This window comes from Podarcis liolepis, assembly GCF_965112155.1.
Source record: "Podarcis liolepis genome assembly, chromosome: 6".
In the NCBI taxonomy this organism is placed as follows: Eukaryota; Metazoa; Chordata; class Lepidosauria; order Squamata; family Lacertidae; genus Podarcis; species Podarcis liolepis.
In genome coordinates this window covers 1904395-1921280 of record NC_139559.1, presented here as the reverse complement: position 1 = coordinate 1921280, position 16886 = coordinate 1904395, and the positions used below count along the sequence as shown (strand labels likewise).

Genomic DNA, 16886 nt, shown 5'->3' with positions numbered 1-16886 from the left:
AAGGGAACCTTGTGGGTCATTTAGCCCAACCCCCTGAGATGCAAGAATCTCAATTAAAATCACTGGCTGGAGAGTGGTTTTCTGAAGTCCAGCATCTACAGTTGTTTTGGCTATTTGAAGGTTGCTAATAAGGGGTCCAGATCTCTCCCACCCAAGGACGCACCATTCTCATCACAATTAATTTAAAAATAGCTTCGAAAACCCCTTCTCTGCTTGGCCTCTAGCACTGACAAAGAGTTCTGGAGATCCTGAAAGCTTGCAAACAATTACATATGTTGAATTTTGATTGGCCTAATATGCATTTAGGATGGCTTAGGAACTGCTATACTTATTCCCCTTGCTTTCTCCACTGTGCTTTGAAGTGAACTGCCCTGAGATCTTATGATGAAGGCCAATATATAAAATGAATAAGCTGAGTGGGAGGAGGCAGGCAGACTCCTTGGAGGCCCTGCAGAGTATCCTGCCCTGGCTGACCTGCACACAGGTCATGCACGCTGCCCCAGGCACCCGATTGGCTTGCTCCACTGCTGGTTCAGGTCCTCTAATCTGGAGCATCAGAAAACAAGCTTGCTCCATCTTCTAGGTATGTGAAGATGGCTTTTCACCTCTCCATGATGCAGGACTAAGGAGGAAACTGGTTATTTTTTATTTTGTTTCAATTTCATGGGAAATCTCTGACATCCCTCAGTGCAAGGCGCCAACCCGCCTTCCCTTTGTGCAAGCATCAAAGTGATGTGGCCTTGTGGACTTGGAAACCCAGGTACTCTCCAAAACTCACTCTGGATATAGGATTGCAACCAGTGTAAACCAGGACCTCCAATATCCACCCCATTAATTCGGCTCAGAAAGATGCCACGGTCAGACTTCCGGGTTAGCGCCTCAGGCAATGGCGGAATTCCTCTGATTGGAAGGAATCCGCTCCGTGGAAATCAGGGTCTGGCCGCCACGGCGAAGGCGGAGACCCACTAAAAACCACAGGTGGGAGAAGCTTGTGGACGTGGGATTCGTCTGGCACCTTTTGCACCTCCCCTACACATGGGGAAACCCGGTTTCGAGGATCCGGAGCGACGAGGGGTGAGTAGCGCGGTGCTTTGAATCAACTGCTTTTTTCATGGAGTGAAGCCGCATTGCTGTTGCCGGAGAGCGCTGACTTTTTCCTGTGGACAATTTGATTTTAAAACAACTACCCGTGAGTAGAACGGAAAATTGGATTTTTAAACATCTTAATTTGGCACCGAACAGGGAGCTTTCAAACAGGAAGTCCACCTCCCCCTTTTGTAAATAGATTGAAGCAAAGAGGCTGCAAGCTAAAGCCTTGGAAAGTCTCTTATAAAGGATTAAACTTCCATCGGTTAAATCATCAACCCCCCCTTGGAAGCAAGAGAAGAGGGGGGAAATTTAAGATCGTGTAAGCCTGCAGGAGAGAGTGAAGAAAGTCAAATTACCACCGCTCAGAACCTGGAAACGGGCTGCTAGTAAGCATTGAAGTTTTGGATATGCTCATTGACTGTGAATAGATCGTCTGCTGACAGTAAGTTAAAGAAGAGAAATACATTGCTTCCATTGTTTCCTTCTGTGTTTAAAAAGGAGTAAAAGTAACTGAAAATTGAAACTAACTTTATTGTTTGAACTGTTCTTAAAAGGATTGATACAAATAGAAATTGTTTCCCCCTAGAGGAAGCCTTTGAAATTGTTACAAGAGCTGAGCTGGGAGAATTTCCATCTCCACCTGCAAGATAAAACTGTGAGAATCTGGAATTGACCTTGAACCGTTAAGAATGTTGACAGAAGAAGCCTTAGTGGTTGCATTTTGTAAGATTAATGATTTACTGGAACAGCTTTACAAGAAGACAGATGCGAGGACTATAAAAATTGATAACTTGGAACAAAAAGTGACTAATTTGGCACAAAAAGTCAATATTAATACAGAAACTATTCAGGGATCGATACAGGGATCTATTTTGACATGGCAAATCGAGGAGAAGGCGGGGGAGAAAGTTTTTGCAGTGGAACCTAAAGTGGCACAAGTGGAGAGGAAGAGTCCCCTAGCCGTACAGTTGCAACTCGATGATTATAAGTTGATGCCTTTCAAGACTGAATTTAGAGAAAGTCAGACTTTTAGGATTGGAGCCCCGCTTAGACTGGAGAAAGAAAGTTGGACAGATCCTCTCATGCAGGGGTTTATTGACCTTTGGGACCTGGACTTGTGTCAGGAGGAGACTGGAGTTGTGGGGAATGCCAGACTTGGAGGAACTTTGAAACACGACTGGAAATATCTTTTGAATTTCAGTTCTAACTATGGAGATTTGGCTGACTTGTTGAGAAGGAATAAAAACATTGCTAGATGGGAATTTCCCGGAGATCTACTTTTCAGCACCAAAGGAAGGAAAAGAAGAAGATCAGGAGAAGACAAAGTAAAGTGCATGTATAAACATGAAGAAGATTTGCAGAAGGGACCTGGAGAAGAGTTAAGAGCCTCGGACAGAAGATCACCAGGTTGATGGGCTATTTGGAATTGACAGAAATGACTGGCAGAACCCGAGACCAGGGAGAAGAGACGGTGGAAGAATATTGGAAAAAGTTTAAAATCTGTATATGGAAATAATGTAAAATTAATGAGTGTTAGAAAAATGTTGGAAGGGAATTATACGGCTTTAGTAGAAATATTTTAAGGAATTAAGTATAAATAAGTATTATAGTATTAATGGAAAATAAGGTTAAAATATGTTAAGATAATTACATGACAGAAATAGAGAAAGATGGAAAGGATTTGCTGAAACAATTAATAGAAATGGAATACAAAAAGGGAGGTGAGAGGAGGTCGATGAAACAAGGGAATGAAAGAGAGGATATTGAGATGGTATTATATGTGTTTTTTTGAATTGTTTTCACTTTTGTTTTGTTTAATGTGTTAATCTTAATGTCGCGTTTTGTATTGTTTATATATTGTATTGTATTGTTTCTTCTTTTCTTCTTTTCTTCTTTTCTTTTTGTAAGGTTTAAAAACAATAAATATTATTTAAAAGAAAAAGAAAAAGAAAGATGCCACGGTCAATGGAATTAAAAGCTGCTGAGAGATGAAGGAACACCTAGATGGCCACCCCCTTCCTTCCCCCGTCCTTCTCCCAAGAAGGCTGACAGGGCCAATTCAGCCCCATAACCAGGCCTGAACCCAGACAGAGATGAGCCAAGATGACCAGTTTCATCCAAGAGTACTTGCAATTCTTGCTCTGCCTGCAACCCTCTTTCCATAAAATTTGCAACCAGGTGATGGTTGTCACCAGCCAGTAGGTCTGATTCTTTCCAATCAGAATGAATGCTCAGTAAACCAGACCGTTGCATGACCTCTGTGGGAATTTTGTGCAGATTCGCTTCTCCTGATTCATTCATTGCCAAATAATTCATTCATTACTGATTCATCCTGAGGCTGTTAATAGTGTGCATATGGAAGCAAATGGGATGAATACAAGCAAACTGTTCTTGAAATAAAAAATACTCCAGTCCAAAAATATGGTTCAAAAGCTTTACTTCAGAACTTAACTCCAAAACAAACTTAGAACAATAAAGTTACACTCAGATAGATGCATGATATCTTATGCTGATCCCAACACTACAAGAAGGAGGATTCCACCTAAACATTAGGAAGAACTTCCTGACAGTAAGAGCTGTTTGACAGTGGAATTTGCTGCCAAGGAGTGTGGTGGAGTCTCCTACTTTGGAGGTCTTTAAGCAGAGGCTTGACAACCATATGTCAGGAGTGCTCTGATGGTGTTTCCTGCTTGGCAGGGGGTTGGACTCGATGGCCCTTGTGGTCTCTTCCAACTCTATGAGTCTATGATTTCTATGATCTTAGATTATGAATACAGTGGTGCCTCGCAAGACGAAAAGAATGCGTTCTGTGATTCTCTTCGTCTAGCGGTTTTTTCGTCTTGCGAAGCAAGCCCATTGACGGATTAGCGGATTAGCGCTATTAGCGGCTTTTAGCGGCTTTTAGCAGCTTATCTGCTGATCGGATCAGCTGATAAGCGGCTTAGCGGCTTAGAAAAGGGGGGGGGAGGAAAAAAAACCAGCAGGAACTCGCAAGACATTGTCGTCTTGCGAAGCAAGCCCATAGGAGATTCGTTTTACGAAGCAACTCCAAAACGGAAAACTCTTTCGTCTAGCGAGTTTTCCGTCTTGCGAGGCATTCGTCTTGCGGGGCACCACTGTATCTCCCATCCAGAGCTGAAATCAAAGCTCTGCCTCTCTTGCAAACAACCTCCGTCATTAGCCTGAGGCTGTTTTCCTAGAGTGAGAGTTCTTTCTCTTCAGTGGCTTCAGAACAAAGACTAGCACACCCAAAACTGAGACCTACAGATTAACATATGCATAGGCTGGCGATTGCATCATTTTCATGTGATTTAAGTTAAATACCAGTCTCACTTAATCATTAGCCGTTAGGCTTTCTACTTAGCATCAGTAGAATTTTCCATGCAGTGCTACACAGTATACATACAGACACATTACAGAGTCATTTTCCATTTCAGTGTACAATTAAACAATTATACTTAACAATTCACCCATCCATCTGTTCCTGATCTGCAAACCAACCTTCCAACAGAGCTCGACATCTCACCTACCAACTTCCCCACAGACGTCCGTGCAATCCTTCCTGGTGTAGAAGCGATTGGCGTTCCCTTTGCAGCCGCTGTACTTGAACCTCCTGCACCTCTTGGTGGGGGCGTGGTAGTAGAAGTAGTCCAAGGACAAATTGCAGGAGCCAGGATCCCTGGGGAGGCTGCAGAGATCTGCCGGAAGACAGAAGAAAGGAAGCAGGGCAAGTTGAAATAATGGGAGACCACCAACTTGACCTCAGAGAGGAATGAACCAAGCAGCCCTGTGGCTTCATCAGAACTGGCAGGGATTCTAATTTGGTTCATGAGGCTGTTCCCTTCCCCCAGCAAGCCAAGCCCACCTGCCCCACAGGTAGGTGATGCCAGGTGTAGGGCAGGTAAAGGTGCCTTAAAATGTGCTCCGAAACAGTCCTCGGAGGGGCTTCGATTGGGCCCCTTTTATTGATTTACTTATTCCTTAAAAATTATACACTGCTTGATTGTAAGAACAAAGACACCTCAGTGTGGTTTACAAAAAAAGAGAAAACGATATAACTATTGAAAAATCAACAACAACTACTTAAGACATTCAAAAAGTTAAAGAGCAATAGGCTAACAACAGATTAAAACTTGCACCAACTTTCTAAACGTCTGGGCAGATTTGTCAAAGAAACATTTTTAGCAGGTGCCGGAAAAGGTACTGTGAAGGCACTTGCCTGAGACCAACAGGCAGGAAGTTTCAAAGTGTAGCTGCTGCCACGAGTTCTTGTAAATGCAGATCAGGGGAGCAGCAATGTTCTGGACTTGAAGTGTGTTGTGGTTCTGGACTGTCAGTAGTTAACACTCCAGGAGTGTTCTTATCAACTGGGTGCACTGCCCACAGGATCCGTGCTTGTTTTACTTTGATCTATGCTCTGTGGGATCTGAGCTCTCTCTGGAGAGCAGTCTGTCTGAGAATGTGAGCAAGGTCGTTTCGTTTTTGTTAAGAGGCAGAAAGCTGGGAACATGCAGCTAGATTCCGTAGGTTTTCTTTTCTGTTTTGAATGCTTCTAAACAAAGAGTTTTATATTAGAAGCACTGGTGTCGAGCTGAGTTATTGAGGACACCACGTCGACACAGAAAAGCCATTTTATGCTGTGTGTGAACTCTGCTATTATCCAGCAACTGAGGAGAGTGGCAGTGCGCGGAGTGGAAGCCTGTGGGCGCCATTGGAATTTTGTTGGAGTGGCAATAAATCAAATTTATTGCAGGGCCATTGCAGCCAACTCAGTGGGTTAGAAGATATACGACCCAACAAACTTTAACAAAGTGGTCGGGTGGGCATATTTGGGGTAAGGCAATCTTGTAGGTAAATTGGTCCCAAGCCCTTAAATTGGGCATCAGATGCAATGCCAGGGCGGATTCTGCTTAGTAGCTTCCAATCAGAGCTCCTAAGCCGAGTTAATCCCAGATGTAAGACAGGCTTGAAGTCAGTTCCCATCAGTGGATCAAGCTCTGCAAGGAATAGCTGCCCTCTGGCGCTTCCCACTGGGAACTGGGGAGTGTGGCCCATTCCGGCCAAAAGTGGACCTTGAAGACAATGCCAATTATTGTATTATTGTTGTTGTGATTAATTAAATTTGTATACTGCCCAATATCTGCAGGTCTCAGGGTGGTTCATAAGTGTGTTCAGGACCCAGTGGAATCCGCTATACTCCAAAGTATGGATCTCTTGGAATCCTGCTCTGCATAGTAGCTGTGACTTGCGCTTTGGTGCAAAGGAAACATGGGGAATGTCTGGCAACTGCCAGGTAGGCAAATGGGTTTTAAGAGGCAGAGAAAAAGCCCAGAGCGGATCACCATCTCCAGCTCAAGAGCTCTGCTTGTCCATTTCCCGGTACCTTTCTCAAGGCCGACACACTCGCGGCCGCATCCTGTGAAGCAGCATTTCTGTTGGTGGTCACATTCCCGGTCGTCCTCGCATTTGTTAGGGCAAGAGGGAAACCGCCTCAGGGCATCTATCTTTGGGCACACCCCAGGATTTTCTGGGAAGAGAAGGGCTGGTCATTAAAATCACATCAAACCAAAACGCACAGTAAAACAATAACAATAACAATAACAATAACAATAATAATGGGAGTGCAGTTATCCAGAGTGTGGTGGTCACATGGGATTGCTATGAGGAATTATGAACAATGAAGCAAGCCATGGTGTCCACGATGAAAGCATTGCGTTGACTGGGTTTGAGTCATTGACAATAATTTCTAATCAAATCCCACAAGCCTCTCCACCTCTGCCCTTTGCTTTCTCTACACCTGACAGGCACTTATAAGCATTCTGAAACCCAGGCCAGTTGCTTCATCAGGCATCCTGGGTCATAAAGATAGTAGGTAGCTTCTTTGATGTAGCTATTGTTAGTTTTGTTAATCTTAGGGCCAGGAAGAGAGTTCAGGAAGAGAGATCACAAGGAGAAGGTAAATACTGTTTACTGCTGTTTATGACCTCCGGGTTTTCCTAAAAGCATGCCCCTTCGCTTCCTCTTTTATTTACTCTGAACTACATACGCGGGTGGCGCTGTGGGTTAAACCACAGAGCCTAGGACTTGCTGATCAGTAGGTCAGCAGTTCGAATCCCCGCGATGGGGTGAGCTCCCGTTGCTCAGTCCCTGCTCCTGCCAAGCTAGCAGTTCAAAAGCACGTCAAAGTGCAAGTAGATAAATGGGTACCGCTCCGACGGGAAGGTAAACAGCGTTTCCATGTGCTGCTCTGATTCGCCAGAAGCGGCTTAGTCCTGCTGGCCACATGACCCAGAAGCTGTACTCCGGCTCCCTCGGCCAATAAAGCGAGATGAGCGCTGCAACCCCAGAGTCGGGCACGACTGGACCTAATGGTCAGGGGTCCCTTTACCTTTACATATGCATGCTCAAGTAGGAAAAAGTTTCTTTGTAGTTAAAATAATTTATTCTGATCTGACTTTGTCCCACGTGGGGATTTTGAAATGCTCAGAGGAAATCTGATTGGTTCTTATGAACACTGTGTAAAAAGTTCCTTTGTGAATAAAACGACCTGGGCCAAGGGGTGGAGAGGAATTATTATATGCACTCCTCCCAAAGTCTTCCTGGTCAAGCCATGCGTGTATTTTATTAATCAGAGTCCAATCCTTCCTTGCCTTGGGAACACTACAAATAAGAATAAGAATAAGAATAAGAATAAGAATAAGAATAATGCCGCGCTCATCTGGGTGGGTTGCCCAAGCTCCTCTGTTGGATTAATGGGAAACACTTAAGCAGAATCTGAGCGGAAGAGCAACTCTCTTCCGTCCTGCAATTTCTAGGAATTGGTATTCAGAAACATTGCTGTTTCCAGCTGTGGTGGGCAGAGCAGAGCCATCCTATCTAGCAGCCATTGATAGCTCTCTCCTCCTCCGTGAATCTGCCTAATCCAGTTGGTGGCCATCCCCGCCTGCTGTGGCAGGGAGTTCCACAGTTTAACTCTGCACTGCATGAAGAAGGACTTTTTTCCTCTGTTCTGAATCTTCCGACGATGTCCCTCTTCCCTGGATGCCCACGAGTTTTAGTGCCATGAGAGTTGGTGTGTGGAGGTAACGCTCTGCTTTGCGAAGGCAAACCTTGCACCAGACGTGCGACAATATGTCAAGGAGCGTTGCGCCTGCTTTCCCTGACCTTTTGCCTTCCTGGCTAGAAAACAGGGTTTCCCCCCTGACTTTTCGTCCTCTCACAATTTGTTTGCTAGACATACCACTTGGCTGGAGCATGACGGGGGACGCAGACATAATCAAGTATCGGGGGGAACATTTGAGGGAAACACCTGCTGACACGTGTATTTGCTAACACTGGAAACGTGCTTAGGTGGAAATACGTTAAGTTCAGGGTGGTTTCACGACTGTTTCCAATTGTTGACTTCTGCTAATAAAAGGAGCCTTGGCAGAGCTAGCCGGCAGCTTGCTTGGAGCATCCTTGCTAGCTTGCTTCTGCACAGCTCACCTGCATTCAACCTCCTGTCGTCTCTGTTATTCCTACAATGGAGGAAAACTTTTCTCTATTTACTCACTCCATGCCATACTTAATTATATAAAACTTCAGTTCTGTGTCACCTCTTACGTTTTCTCCAAGCTAAAGGTAAAGGTAAAGGGACCCCTGACCACTAGGTCCAGTCGTGGCTGACTCTGGGGCTCATCTCGCTTTATTGGCCAAGGGAGCCGGCGTACAGCTTCCGGGTCATGTGGCCAGCATGACTAAGCCACTTCTGGAGAACCAGAACAGTGCACGGAAACGCCGTTTACCTTGCCACCTATTTATCTACTTGCACTTTGATGTGCTTTCGAACTGCTAGGTTGGCAGGAGCAGGGACCGAGCAACGGGAGCTCACCCAGTCGCGGGGATTTGAACCACCAACCTTCTGATCGGCAAATCCTAGGCTCTGTGGTTTAACCCACAGCGCCACCTGCGTCCCTTTCTCCAAGCTAAAAATCCCCAAATGCTGCAAGCTTTCTTCATCGGCGAGTCGATCGGCTCTGTCCCTATGATAATTGCAGTTACCCATTTCTGAACTCTTCCCAACTCTATCCTTTTTGAGGTAATGCAACCAGAACTGTACACACCACAGTGGTGCCTTGCAAGACGAAAAGTATCCGTTCCGCGAGTCTCTTCGTCTTGCGGTTTTTTCATCTTGCGAAGCAAGCCCATTAGCGACTTAGCGGATTAACGCTATTAGCGGCTTAGCGGGCTTAGCGGATCAGCTGATAAACGGCTTAGCGGATCAGCTGTTAAGCGGCTTAGCGGGTCAGCTGATAAGCGGCTTAGCGGCTTGGGAAAAAGGGGGGGGGGAGGAAAAAACCCCCGCAGGAACTCGCAAGACATTTTTGTCTTGCGAAGCAAGCCCATAGGAAATTCGTTTTGCGAAGCACCTCCAAAACGGAAAACCCTTTCTTCTAGCGGGTTTTCCGTCTTGCGAGGCATTTGTCTTGCGGGGCACCACTGTATTCCAAATGCAGCCGCACCAAAGGTTTCTTTCGAGACGGTCATGCCATTCCTCCAGAGGACGCTTCCATCCCTTCTCCCAGCCCACCTGCAAGTACCAGCAGGGTCTGCCCCTTCCTCCGGTTCCCCCCCCCACTTACCTGGCTCTGCATCAACGCAGCTGGATAAGCAGCCCCAGCGGCAGCATTTCTTCCCCTTGCCACACCTTTTGTCGTTGACACACCTGATGCCGCACCTTGTAGGGGGGAAGGGGTTGGAGCTGGGGCAGTAGCCAGGATTCACTGAGGGGCAAGGAGAGGGAGCAGATTAGGCCATGAAGAATACATCCTTCCACAATGGTTAACTGAGGACTGTTTTTAAATTTTCATGGTTTTCACTGTATGGCTTTATATTGCTGTAAACCGCTTTGATGTATATTTTCATGACAAATAATAAAGCTAAGGCAAGGAGCCAAATATCTTCTCATTCAGCGGCCTTTAGTTCTGTGTACCACCCTGAGACCTCTCGGTATAGGGCAGTATATAAATTCTAATTCTAATTACAACAATAGCAATAACAATAATAGTCTGTCCTCTTTCTGAAGAAATGCAGCACTCCCCATTTTTCTTCCCACCATCGGCTGCCGCCTACAGAGGACTATTTTCAAATGAGAAGTGGAAAAGAAGGAGCAAATAGCACAGTAACCATCATAAATGTGGCCCTCCAGACCTCTCTATATGGCCCTTTGGACCCTCTCCAGGAAACCCTTCCCTGCACCTGCTTCGTATACATCATTTTGTGGCAGGACAGGCATCCGTCCTTGACCTCTGACAACGTCCCTGCAAGGGTATGTAGAAAAGGGAACTGTTCAAAAGGTAAACATTGCATACACTGCCCACCTTTGCCTCTGGCCCCACCCACCCCTGGCACGTGGCCCCTGGAAGGCTGCCCAGAAGGGAATGCGGCCCTCTCTCTCCCCTTTCCTGGAATCTGGAGACAGAGAGAGCTGCTTGCTCTGTGCTGGATCCCAAGCTGTGACGAATGGAGAAGGAAGACCTCCTGGAAGTGTGTTCATGCTGTGACTCCTCCATCCTATGCTCAGGTTGCATACCTGTGCAAATCATAGGTGCCGACTCCCTGGGGCACTGGGTGCCTGAGCACCCACAAAGCTCCCCATGAAGAGGTTGGGCACCCACAAATTGTTAGAATATTCTGTTCCAGCTTAAAATGAACAGGCATGATTGTTGTGTATCACATGCCTGTTTACACTCCAGCACAGCTTGCTGGGAACATCCGTTTGTGTATAGCTTTTGCTTATTCTGTCGTGCTTGGACATGAAAGGGAGAAGACATGTTTTCCCTTTGTCCTGATGTATGCTGAATAAACTGCTTGTAAATATGTTTTACATATGCCTCTGTCTGTCCTTCCGTTGCGAAGAGTTTGTTATCTCTGCTGGCTTGCGTGCTCAGCTTCTGAAAGGCTTCTGAAGCTCTGAGTCACAGTTTGATGCTGTTCCATGGACCGGAGTTCGCCCAGCTGCCAGCTGGTGGGCTGGAGTCAGGTGGGGGGCTGCCAATTGCCCCCGTTTCCTTGGACACATCCCAACCCAAATTTCAGCGCCAGGGCCATGCACAGTGCATGGCACCCAGGGCCCCAGGGACCCATGGTTGCGGGGCCAAGATGGCACTCCTGGTGCAAATTAAAGCATATATCCTCAATGCACCACAGTCTCCGCTGACCTTTGTTCCAAGGAAACAGAACCTGTGTAAGTACCTGGAGTCTCACTGGGTTGCTCATAACAATACAAGATGGTGGGAGCGCTCCCCCTGAATACTGGAATTCCCAAGGGCCAATTATGTGCACGGACAAAAACTCTGAAACATAGGGAAACTTTCCCCCTAATGAGTTCTCCATAAATGTAAATACTGAAGCAATTTACAAGCTGAGAAGGGACAAGGGGAGAGGACTCACCGTTGACGGGCAACACGCACCTCCGCTGGCAGCCATACCTGCAACACATCTGCTCTCGGGGGCAGTTGCTGTGTGATGTGCACTGAGCGCCACATTCCAGCTCTTGCTCCTTCAAGTTGGTGGGGCATCTCATGGCTGGGAGAGAAAGGAACAGCGTCAGCGGAAAGACGGCTGGCGCTGCATGGGAGGCAGGGATGGGGGGAGGGCAACTGACCAACAGCACAAGAGCCTAACCCTCTCTCTCCTCCTTCCAGGCAGTTTGTGATTTAAAGCTGCATGTCTGAGCACCCTTTTTTTCTTTTGCTCAGCAGCTTTCCCCTCGAAAACCCACGTTTTAAAGCTCTGTTTTAGCAAACAGCAATCTGCAGGAAAATGATGTTTGCTCCCATTGAGCAATAAAGAACAGGTTTGGGGGCAGAAAGTTCTAGGGTGTTGTTGTTGTTGTTGTTTAGTCATTTAGTCGTGTCCGCTTCTTTGTGACCCCCTGGACCAGAGCACGCCAGGCACTCCTGTCTTCCACTGCCTCCCGCAGTTTGGTCAAACTCATGCTGGTAGCTTCGAGAACACTGTCCCACCATCTCGTCCTCTGTCGTCCCCTTCTCCTTGTGCCCTCCATCTTTCCCAACATCAGGGTCTTTTCCAGGGAGTCTTCTCTTCTCATGAGGTGGCCAAAGTCTTGGAGCCTCAGCTTCAGGATCTGTCCTTCCAGTGAGCACTCAGGGCTGATTTCCTTCAGAATGGAGAGGTTGGATCTTCTTGCAGTCCATGGGACTCTCAAGAGTCTTCTCCAGCACCATAAGTTGGCTTTAAAAACCCCAAATGCTCAGACACAGAGCTTTAAAAAGTAGACAGGTGTCTGGAAAGAGCGGGGGGGGGGGGGGAGGATGTGTGCATAAGCCCTGAGAAGAGATATGAGAGCCACCTTCAAATATATCAAGGGCTGTCACATGGAAGGTGGAGCAAGATTGTTTGTTCCCAGTGGAGCAGACAGCCTTGGAAGGTGGTGGCCTGTCCGTCCTTGGAGATTTTTCAAGCAGAGGTTGGCTGGCCATCTGCCAGGGACACAGGATTCCTCCAGGTGTGGTCTGGCCAAGGCAGAATAGAGGGTACTATGGCATCCCTTAATCTACTGAGACCCCTAGATCCTTCTCACGTGTACTACTGGCACACCAGGTGCCGTCTTGTAAAGAGTCCCCAATAGTGGCACCCTTGGGAGTTTTAGTTTCCAATGCAAAAACAGCACTAGGAGGAGGGGGAGCAGGACATCTGGCGCTGCATGGGAGTCAGGGATGGGGGGAAGGACAACTGACCGGCAGCAAAGGAGCCTGCCCACAGACCCAATAGGGAAAGTGGCGGACATACCAGGGGGTGTTGGCAGAGGCACACCAGGAGGTGCTGGGTGTTCCTCAGATGATGATGACACTGAATCTGAATCTGTGGAGAAAGGAGAGATTTCCAAGGATTTGACCTCAACACAGTTAAAGCAACAGCAGCCCATACCAAGTTCTTCAGGCAACAGTAGCACCTGTGAAAAGAATCTAGGGGTCTTAGTGGAGAGACAAACTTAACAGGAGGGATTTCAGCTGGATTACGGGTGGCAGGGATGGTTAACGCCCCTTCCTACACGCCTGTTCATGATCAGCTCCCCACCCCCACCTTCCCAAGAATAGCAGCAACAGCAGCAGCAACAACAACAACTGCTATTTGCATTTTGGAACCCTGTAAATTAAGCGCAAAGGTCCTTGCCAGGGCAACATCACACCTAGTTTTCAAGCCCAGCTTCAGGGTTTTGCTCCATGTCCACTCACCTCCCTGAGCTGAGGCAGGTGGCACTCTGGCCCAGAAGGCTAAGAGACCCACGAGGAGGAAGGTGCACTGGGTCTTCTTCTTCATCATCTCCATGGCACTTTGGCCGACTCCAGCGTCTGTTTGTTTTATACCTCCCATCGGAAAGATGGGAGGGGAGGAGGAAAGAGAGGCACAGCAGCCGGAGCCAGCCCCACCCCTGCTGAAAGAAGGAGCAGGCTGCGTTGCTGCAGATTCACACACCTGAGCTGCTTCTCCTGCCAAGAGAGCCATTGGACGTGCATGGTGCCACACTCCAGGAAGGTGAAGAAACAACACCAGAGTGCAAAACCTCATAGAAAAAAAATTCTTAGTAGCTCTATCCTTTTGCTTTTGAATAGATTTCTTGCTCTAAAAATAAAATTTAACAGGTTATGATCTAGAAACGCGACCATACCGAGTGACCGTTTTGATAGAAGTACTCTATGGCAACTATGTCAGATGTTTTAACCACCCCTGGTAAAATGCCGTTTAAAATAGTCAGCAGGTGCTTCATGAAATCCATCCCAGCACATCGGCCCAATGGCTTTGGATAATTGGCCAAAATGAGCTTTTGAGGCATTAGAACCAAGTTCCATCCTTTTTTTGGACACAAAGCTTGCCGATCCTGCGGCGAATTCCGGTCGATGTTTAGGGTCACCAACTCGAAACCTCATAGAATTGTAGAGTTGGAAAGAGCCCCAAGGGATATCTAGCAATCACAGCTAAAGAATCCCTGGAGGATGACCTAACCTCTGCTGAAAATCCCCCAACCACCTTCTGAGGTTGTCTGTCCCACCGTTGAAGAGCTCACAAAGTTCTTCCTGGTGTTTAGTTGGAATCCCCCTTCTTCTCTGATATATTTTCTCACCGAACCCTTCCTGTTCATTGTCAAACTGGAGGTGACAGGAACCCTAGGTAGGTTCTCCGGAAGGTTCTCTCTGTCCCTGTGATTACACCTGCAGAACAATGTTTTGAACCCCTCTATTTATATTGCGCTCTGTAGGGCTGAGGGCCTCAGCTTCCTCTGAAAGCTGGACTCCAAAAGTTCCTGAATGCTGAACCACAGAGGGAAGATTCCAGACTTCCAACCAGGCTCAGAGCTACGTAGAGACTAAAATTAAGAACAGTCTGTCTGAGCATGTGCAGAGATCATTTCCCACTCACTATGGAGCAACCCTAGCTTGTTTCCACAGTCCTGGCCAGGTATGTAGCTGTCAGAGTTGGGAAATGCTCTCTGCTTTCTTTTTATTTTTCTTATCAGTAAGGCAGCTCTAGTGGGACGCGGGTGGCACTGTGGGTTAAACCACAGAGCCTAGGACTTGCCGATCAGAAGGTCGGCGGTTCAAATCCCCGTGATGGGGTGAGCTCCCCTTGCTCGGTCCCTTCTCTTGCCAACCTAGCAGTTCGAAAGCATGTTAAAGTGTAAGTAGATAAATAGGTACCGCTCCGGCGGGAAGGTAAACGGCATTTCTGTGCGCTGCTCTGGTTCTCCAGAAGTGGCTTAGTCATGCTGGTCACATGACCTGGAAGCTGTACACCGGCTCCCTCGGCCAATAAAGCGAGATGAGCACCACAACCCCAGAGTCGTCCGCGACTGGACCTAATGGTCAGGGGTCCCTTTACCTTAAGGCAGCTCTACCAAGGAGTAGCCCCCGGGTGCAAGTAGATAAATAGGGACCGCTTACAAGCGGGAAGGTAAACGGCGTTTCCGTGTGCGGCTCTGGCTCGCCAGAGCAGTGATGTCACGCTGGCCACGTGACCTGGAAGTGTCTCCGGACAGCGCGGGCCCCCGGCCTCTTGAGTGAGATAGGCGCACAACCCTAGAGTCTGTCAAGACTGGCCCGTACGGGCAGGGGTACCTTTACCTTTACCTTTACCTTTACCAAGGAGTAATCTCAAAGATGTCATATCCTCTTCCAAACCCGGGGTCTTGCCCGGGAGGCTCCCAGCAACATGAACCCCATGGGGCTTGTTAGAACATAGGAACATAAGAAGAACATCTGCTGGATTCATGGGCGACCAGGTGCCTCTTCTGGGAAGCCCACAGGCAGGATTCAAGCACAAGAGGAACTCTCCTCTCCTGCAGTTTCCAGTAGCTGGTTTTCAGAAGCATAGTCCTCTTGGCTAGTAGCCATCAATAGCCCTCTCATCCTCCATGAATTTGTCCAACCCTCTTTTAAAGCCATCTAGGTTGGTGGCATCTCTGCCTCCTGGGAGGGTGAGTTCCCTAGTTAACTACGCGCTGCATGAAAGAGTCCTTTCATTTCTCTGTCCTGGTCTCTGTCTGAACTATTGTCAAAGGTGATGGGAAGGCAGGGGTGGCCACTATCGTCCCATGAGAGGAAAAGGGCAGGTCAGAAGGATAGACCCGCCCTGTCTGGAGGATCCAGACCCCACAGAGAAGGCCAGGAGGACTCCACAATATGGTTTGGTGGCGGACACATCTGGGGGGGGAAAGTGTGAGCTGAAAGGGAGATTGGTTTGATTTGGGCCATTGCTAGATCACACTTGCACCCATTTCACATGAACGGCAGAGCCCCCAATGGGAAACCAGTAGGCGGGATTTGAGCCAAGAGTCTTCTGCCATCCAGTTGTCTCTTGCAACTGGTATTCAGAAGCATTGCTGCTTCTGACTTTGGAAGGAGAGTTGAGCCATCAAAAGCCTTATTCTCCTCCATGAATTGGTCTAATCCTCTTTTAAAGTCATCCAGGTTCGTGGCCATCACTGTCGCCTGATTTTTGAGCTCTGTATATTTTGGTTTCATATAGCTCTTTGGGCTAAAGTGGACTAATGAACAATGATGCCGACAATGATGAACTAAGCCATGGGTAGGCAAACTAAGGCCCGGGGGGCCGGATCCAGCCCAGTCACCTTCTAAATCCGGCCCGCAGATGGTCCGGGAATAAGCGTGTAGAATGTGCCCTTTTATTTAAAATGCATCTCTGGGTTATTTGTGGGGCATAGGAATTCATTCATTCCCCCCCACCACAAAATATAGTCCGCCCCACAATGTCTGAGGGACAGTGGACCGGCCCCCTGCTGAAAACGTTTGCTGACCCCTGAACTAAGCGATAAGTATCAAAGACGTAAGACAAAAACTGCGTCTTGGAAACGCAAAGCCACCTCGGAAAAAAAAGAAGGAACTCTTGTCGTCGGCTTTCTCTTTCCAGACAAAGGATTATTCTGTTCATTTCTGAGCCTCCACCTTTCCATGGAGAAAGTCCTGACCCAGTTCTTAAAAATAATGTCCACACTTTGTTCTAAGGAAACAATAGATAAGGAGCAGACGCAATTCTGGTGAACAAAAGGAGAAAAGTGTGTGACTCCTTAGAAGCATCTGATTGGGCAAGAGGAAGCGAGATCCTGAGGGGCTGAATAGGCGGCACCCCAAGAAGGCAGGCAGGGAACTGACTTGGGGACCCCACTTCTGTTCCCTGCTCTGAGAATCATTCCCCACTGAGACCCAAAGAAGCCTCAGGCTTAGCAGAAGACCAACGATTGGCTACAAACACACCCACAGCATACTTTGAAAGCCAGG

At 47.5% G+C, this 16886-nt stretch overlaps 1 protein-coding gene across 1 annotated transcript in view; it reads right to left on the bottom strand.

The window, feature by feature from the left end:
* Positions 1–13422, bottom strand: part of LOC310709775 (papilin-like) — a gene marked incomplete at its 5' end in the record, with an annotated part of 36298 nt that extends 22876 nt beyond the window's left edge. The window contains 5 exons of the mRNA XM_083509817.1: positions 4620–4787; positions 6473–6616; positions 9711–9851; positions 11521–11655; positions 13329–13422. Of these exons, the coding sequence (XP_083365943.1) occupies positions 4620–4787; positions 6473–6616; positions 9711–9851; positions 11521–11655; positions 13329–13422 (682 nt within the window). The remainder of the gene's footprint in view (positions 1–4619; positions 4788–6472; positions 6617–9710; positions 9852–11520; positions 11656–13328) is intronic.
* Positions 13423–16886: the final 3464 nt, after the last annotated feature.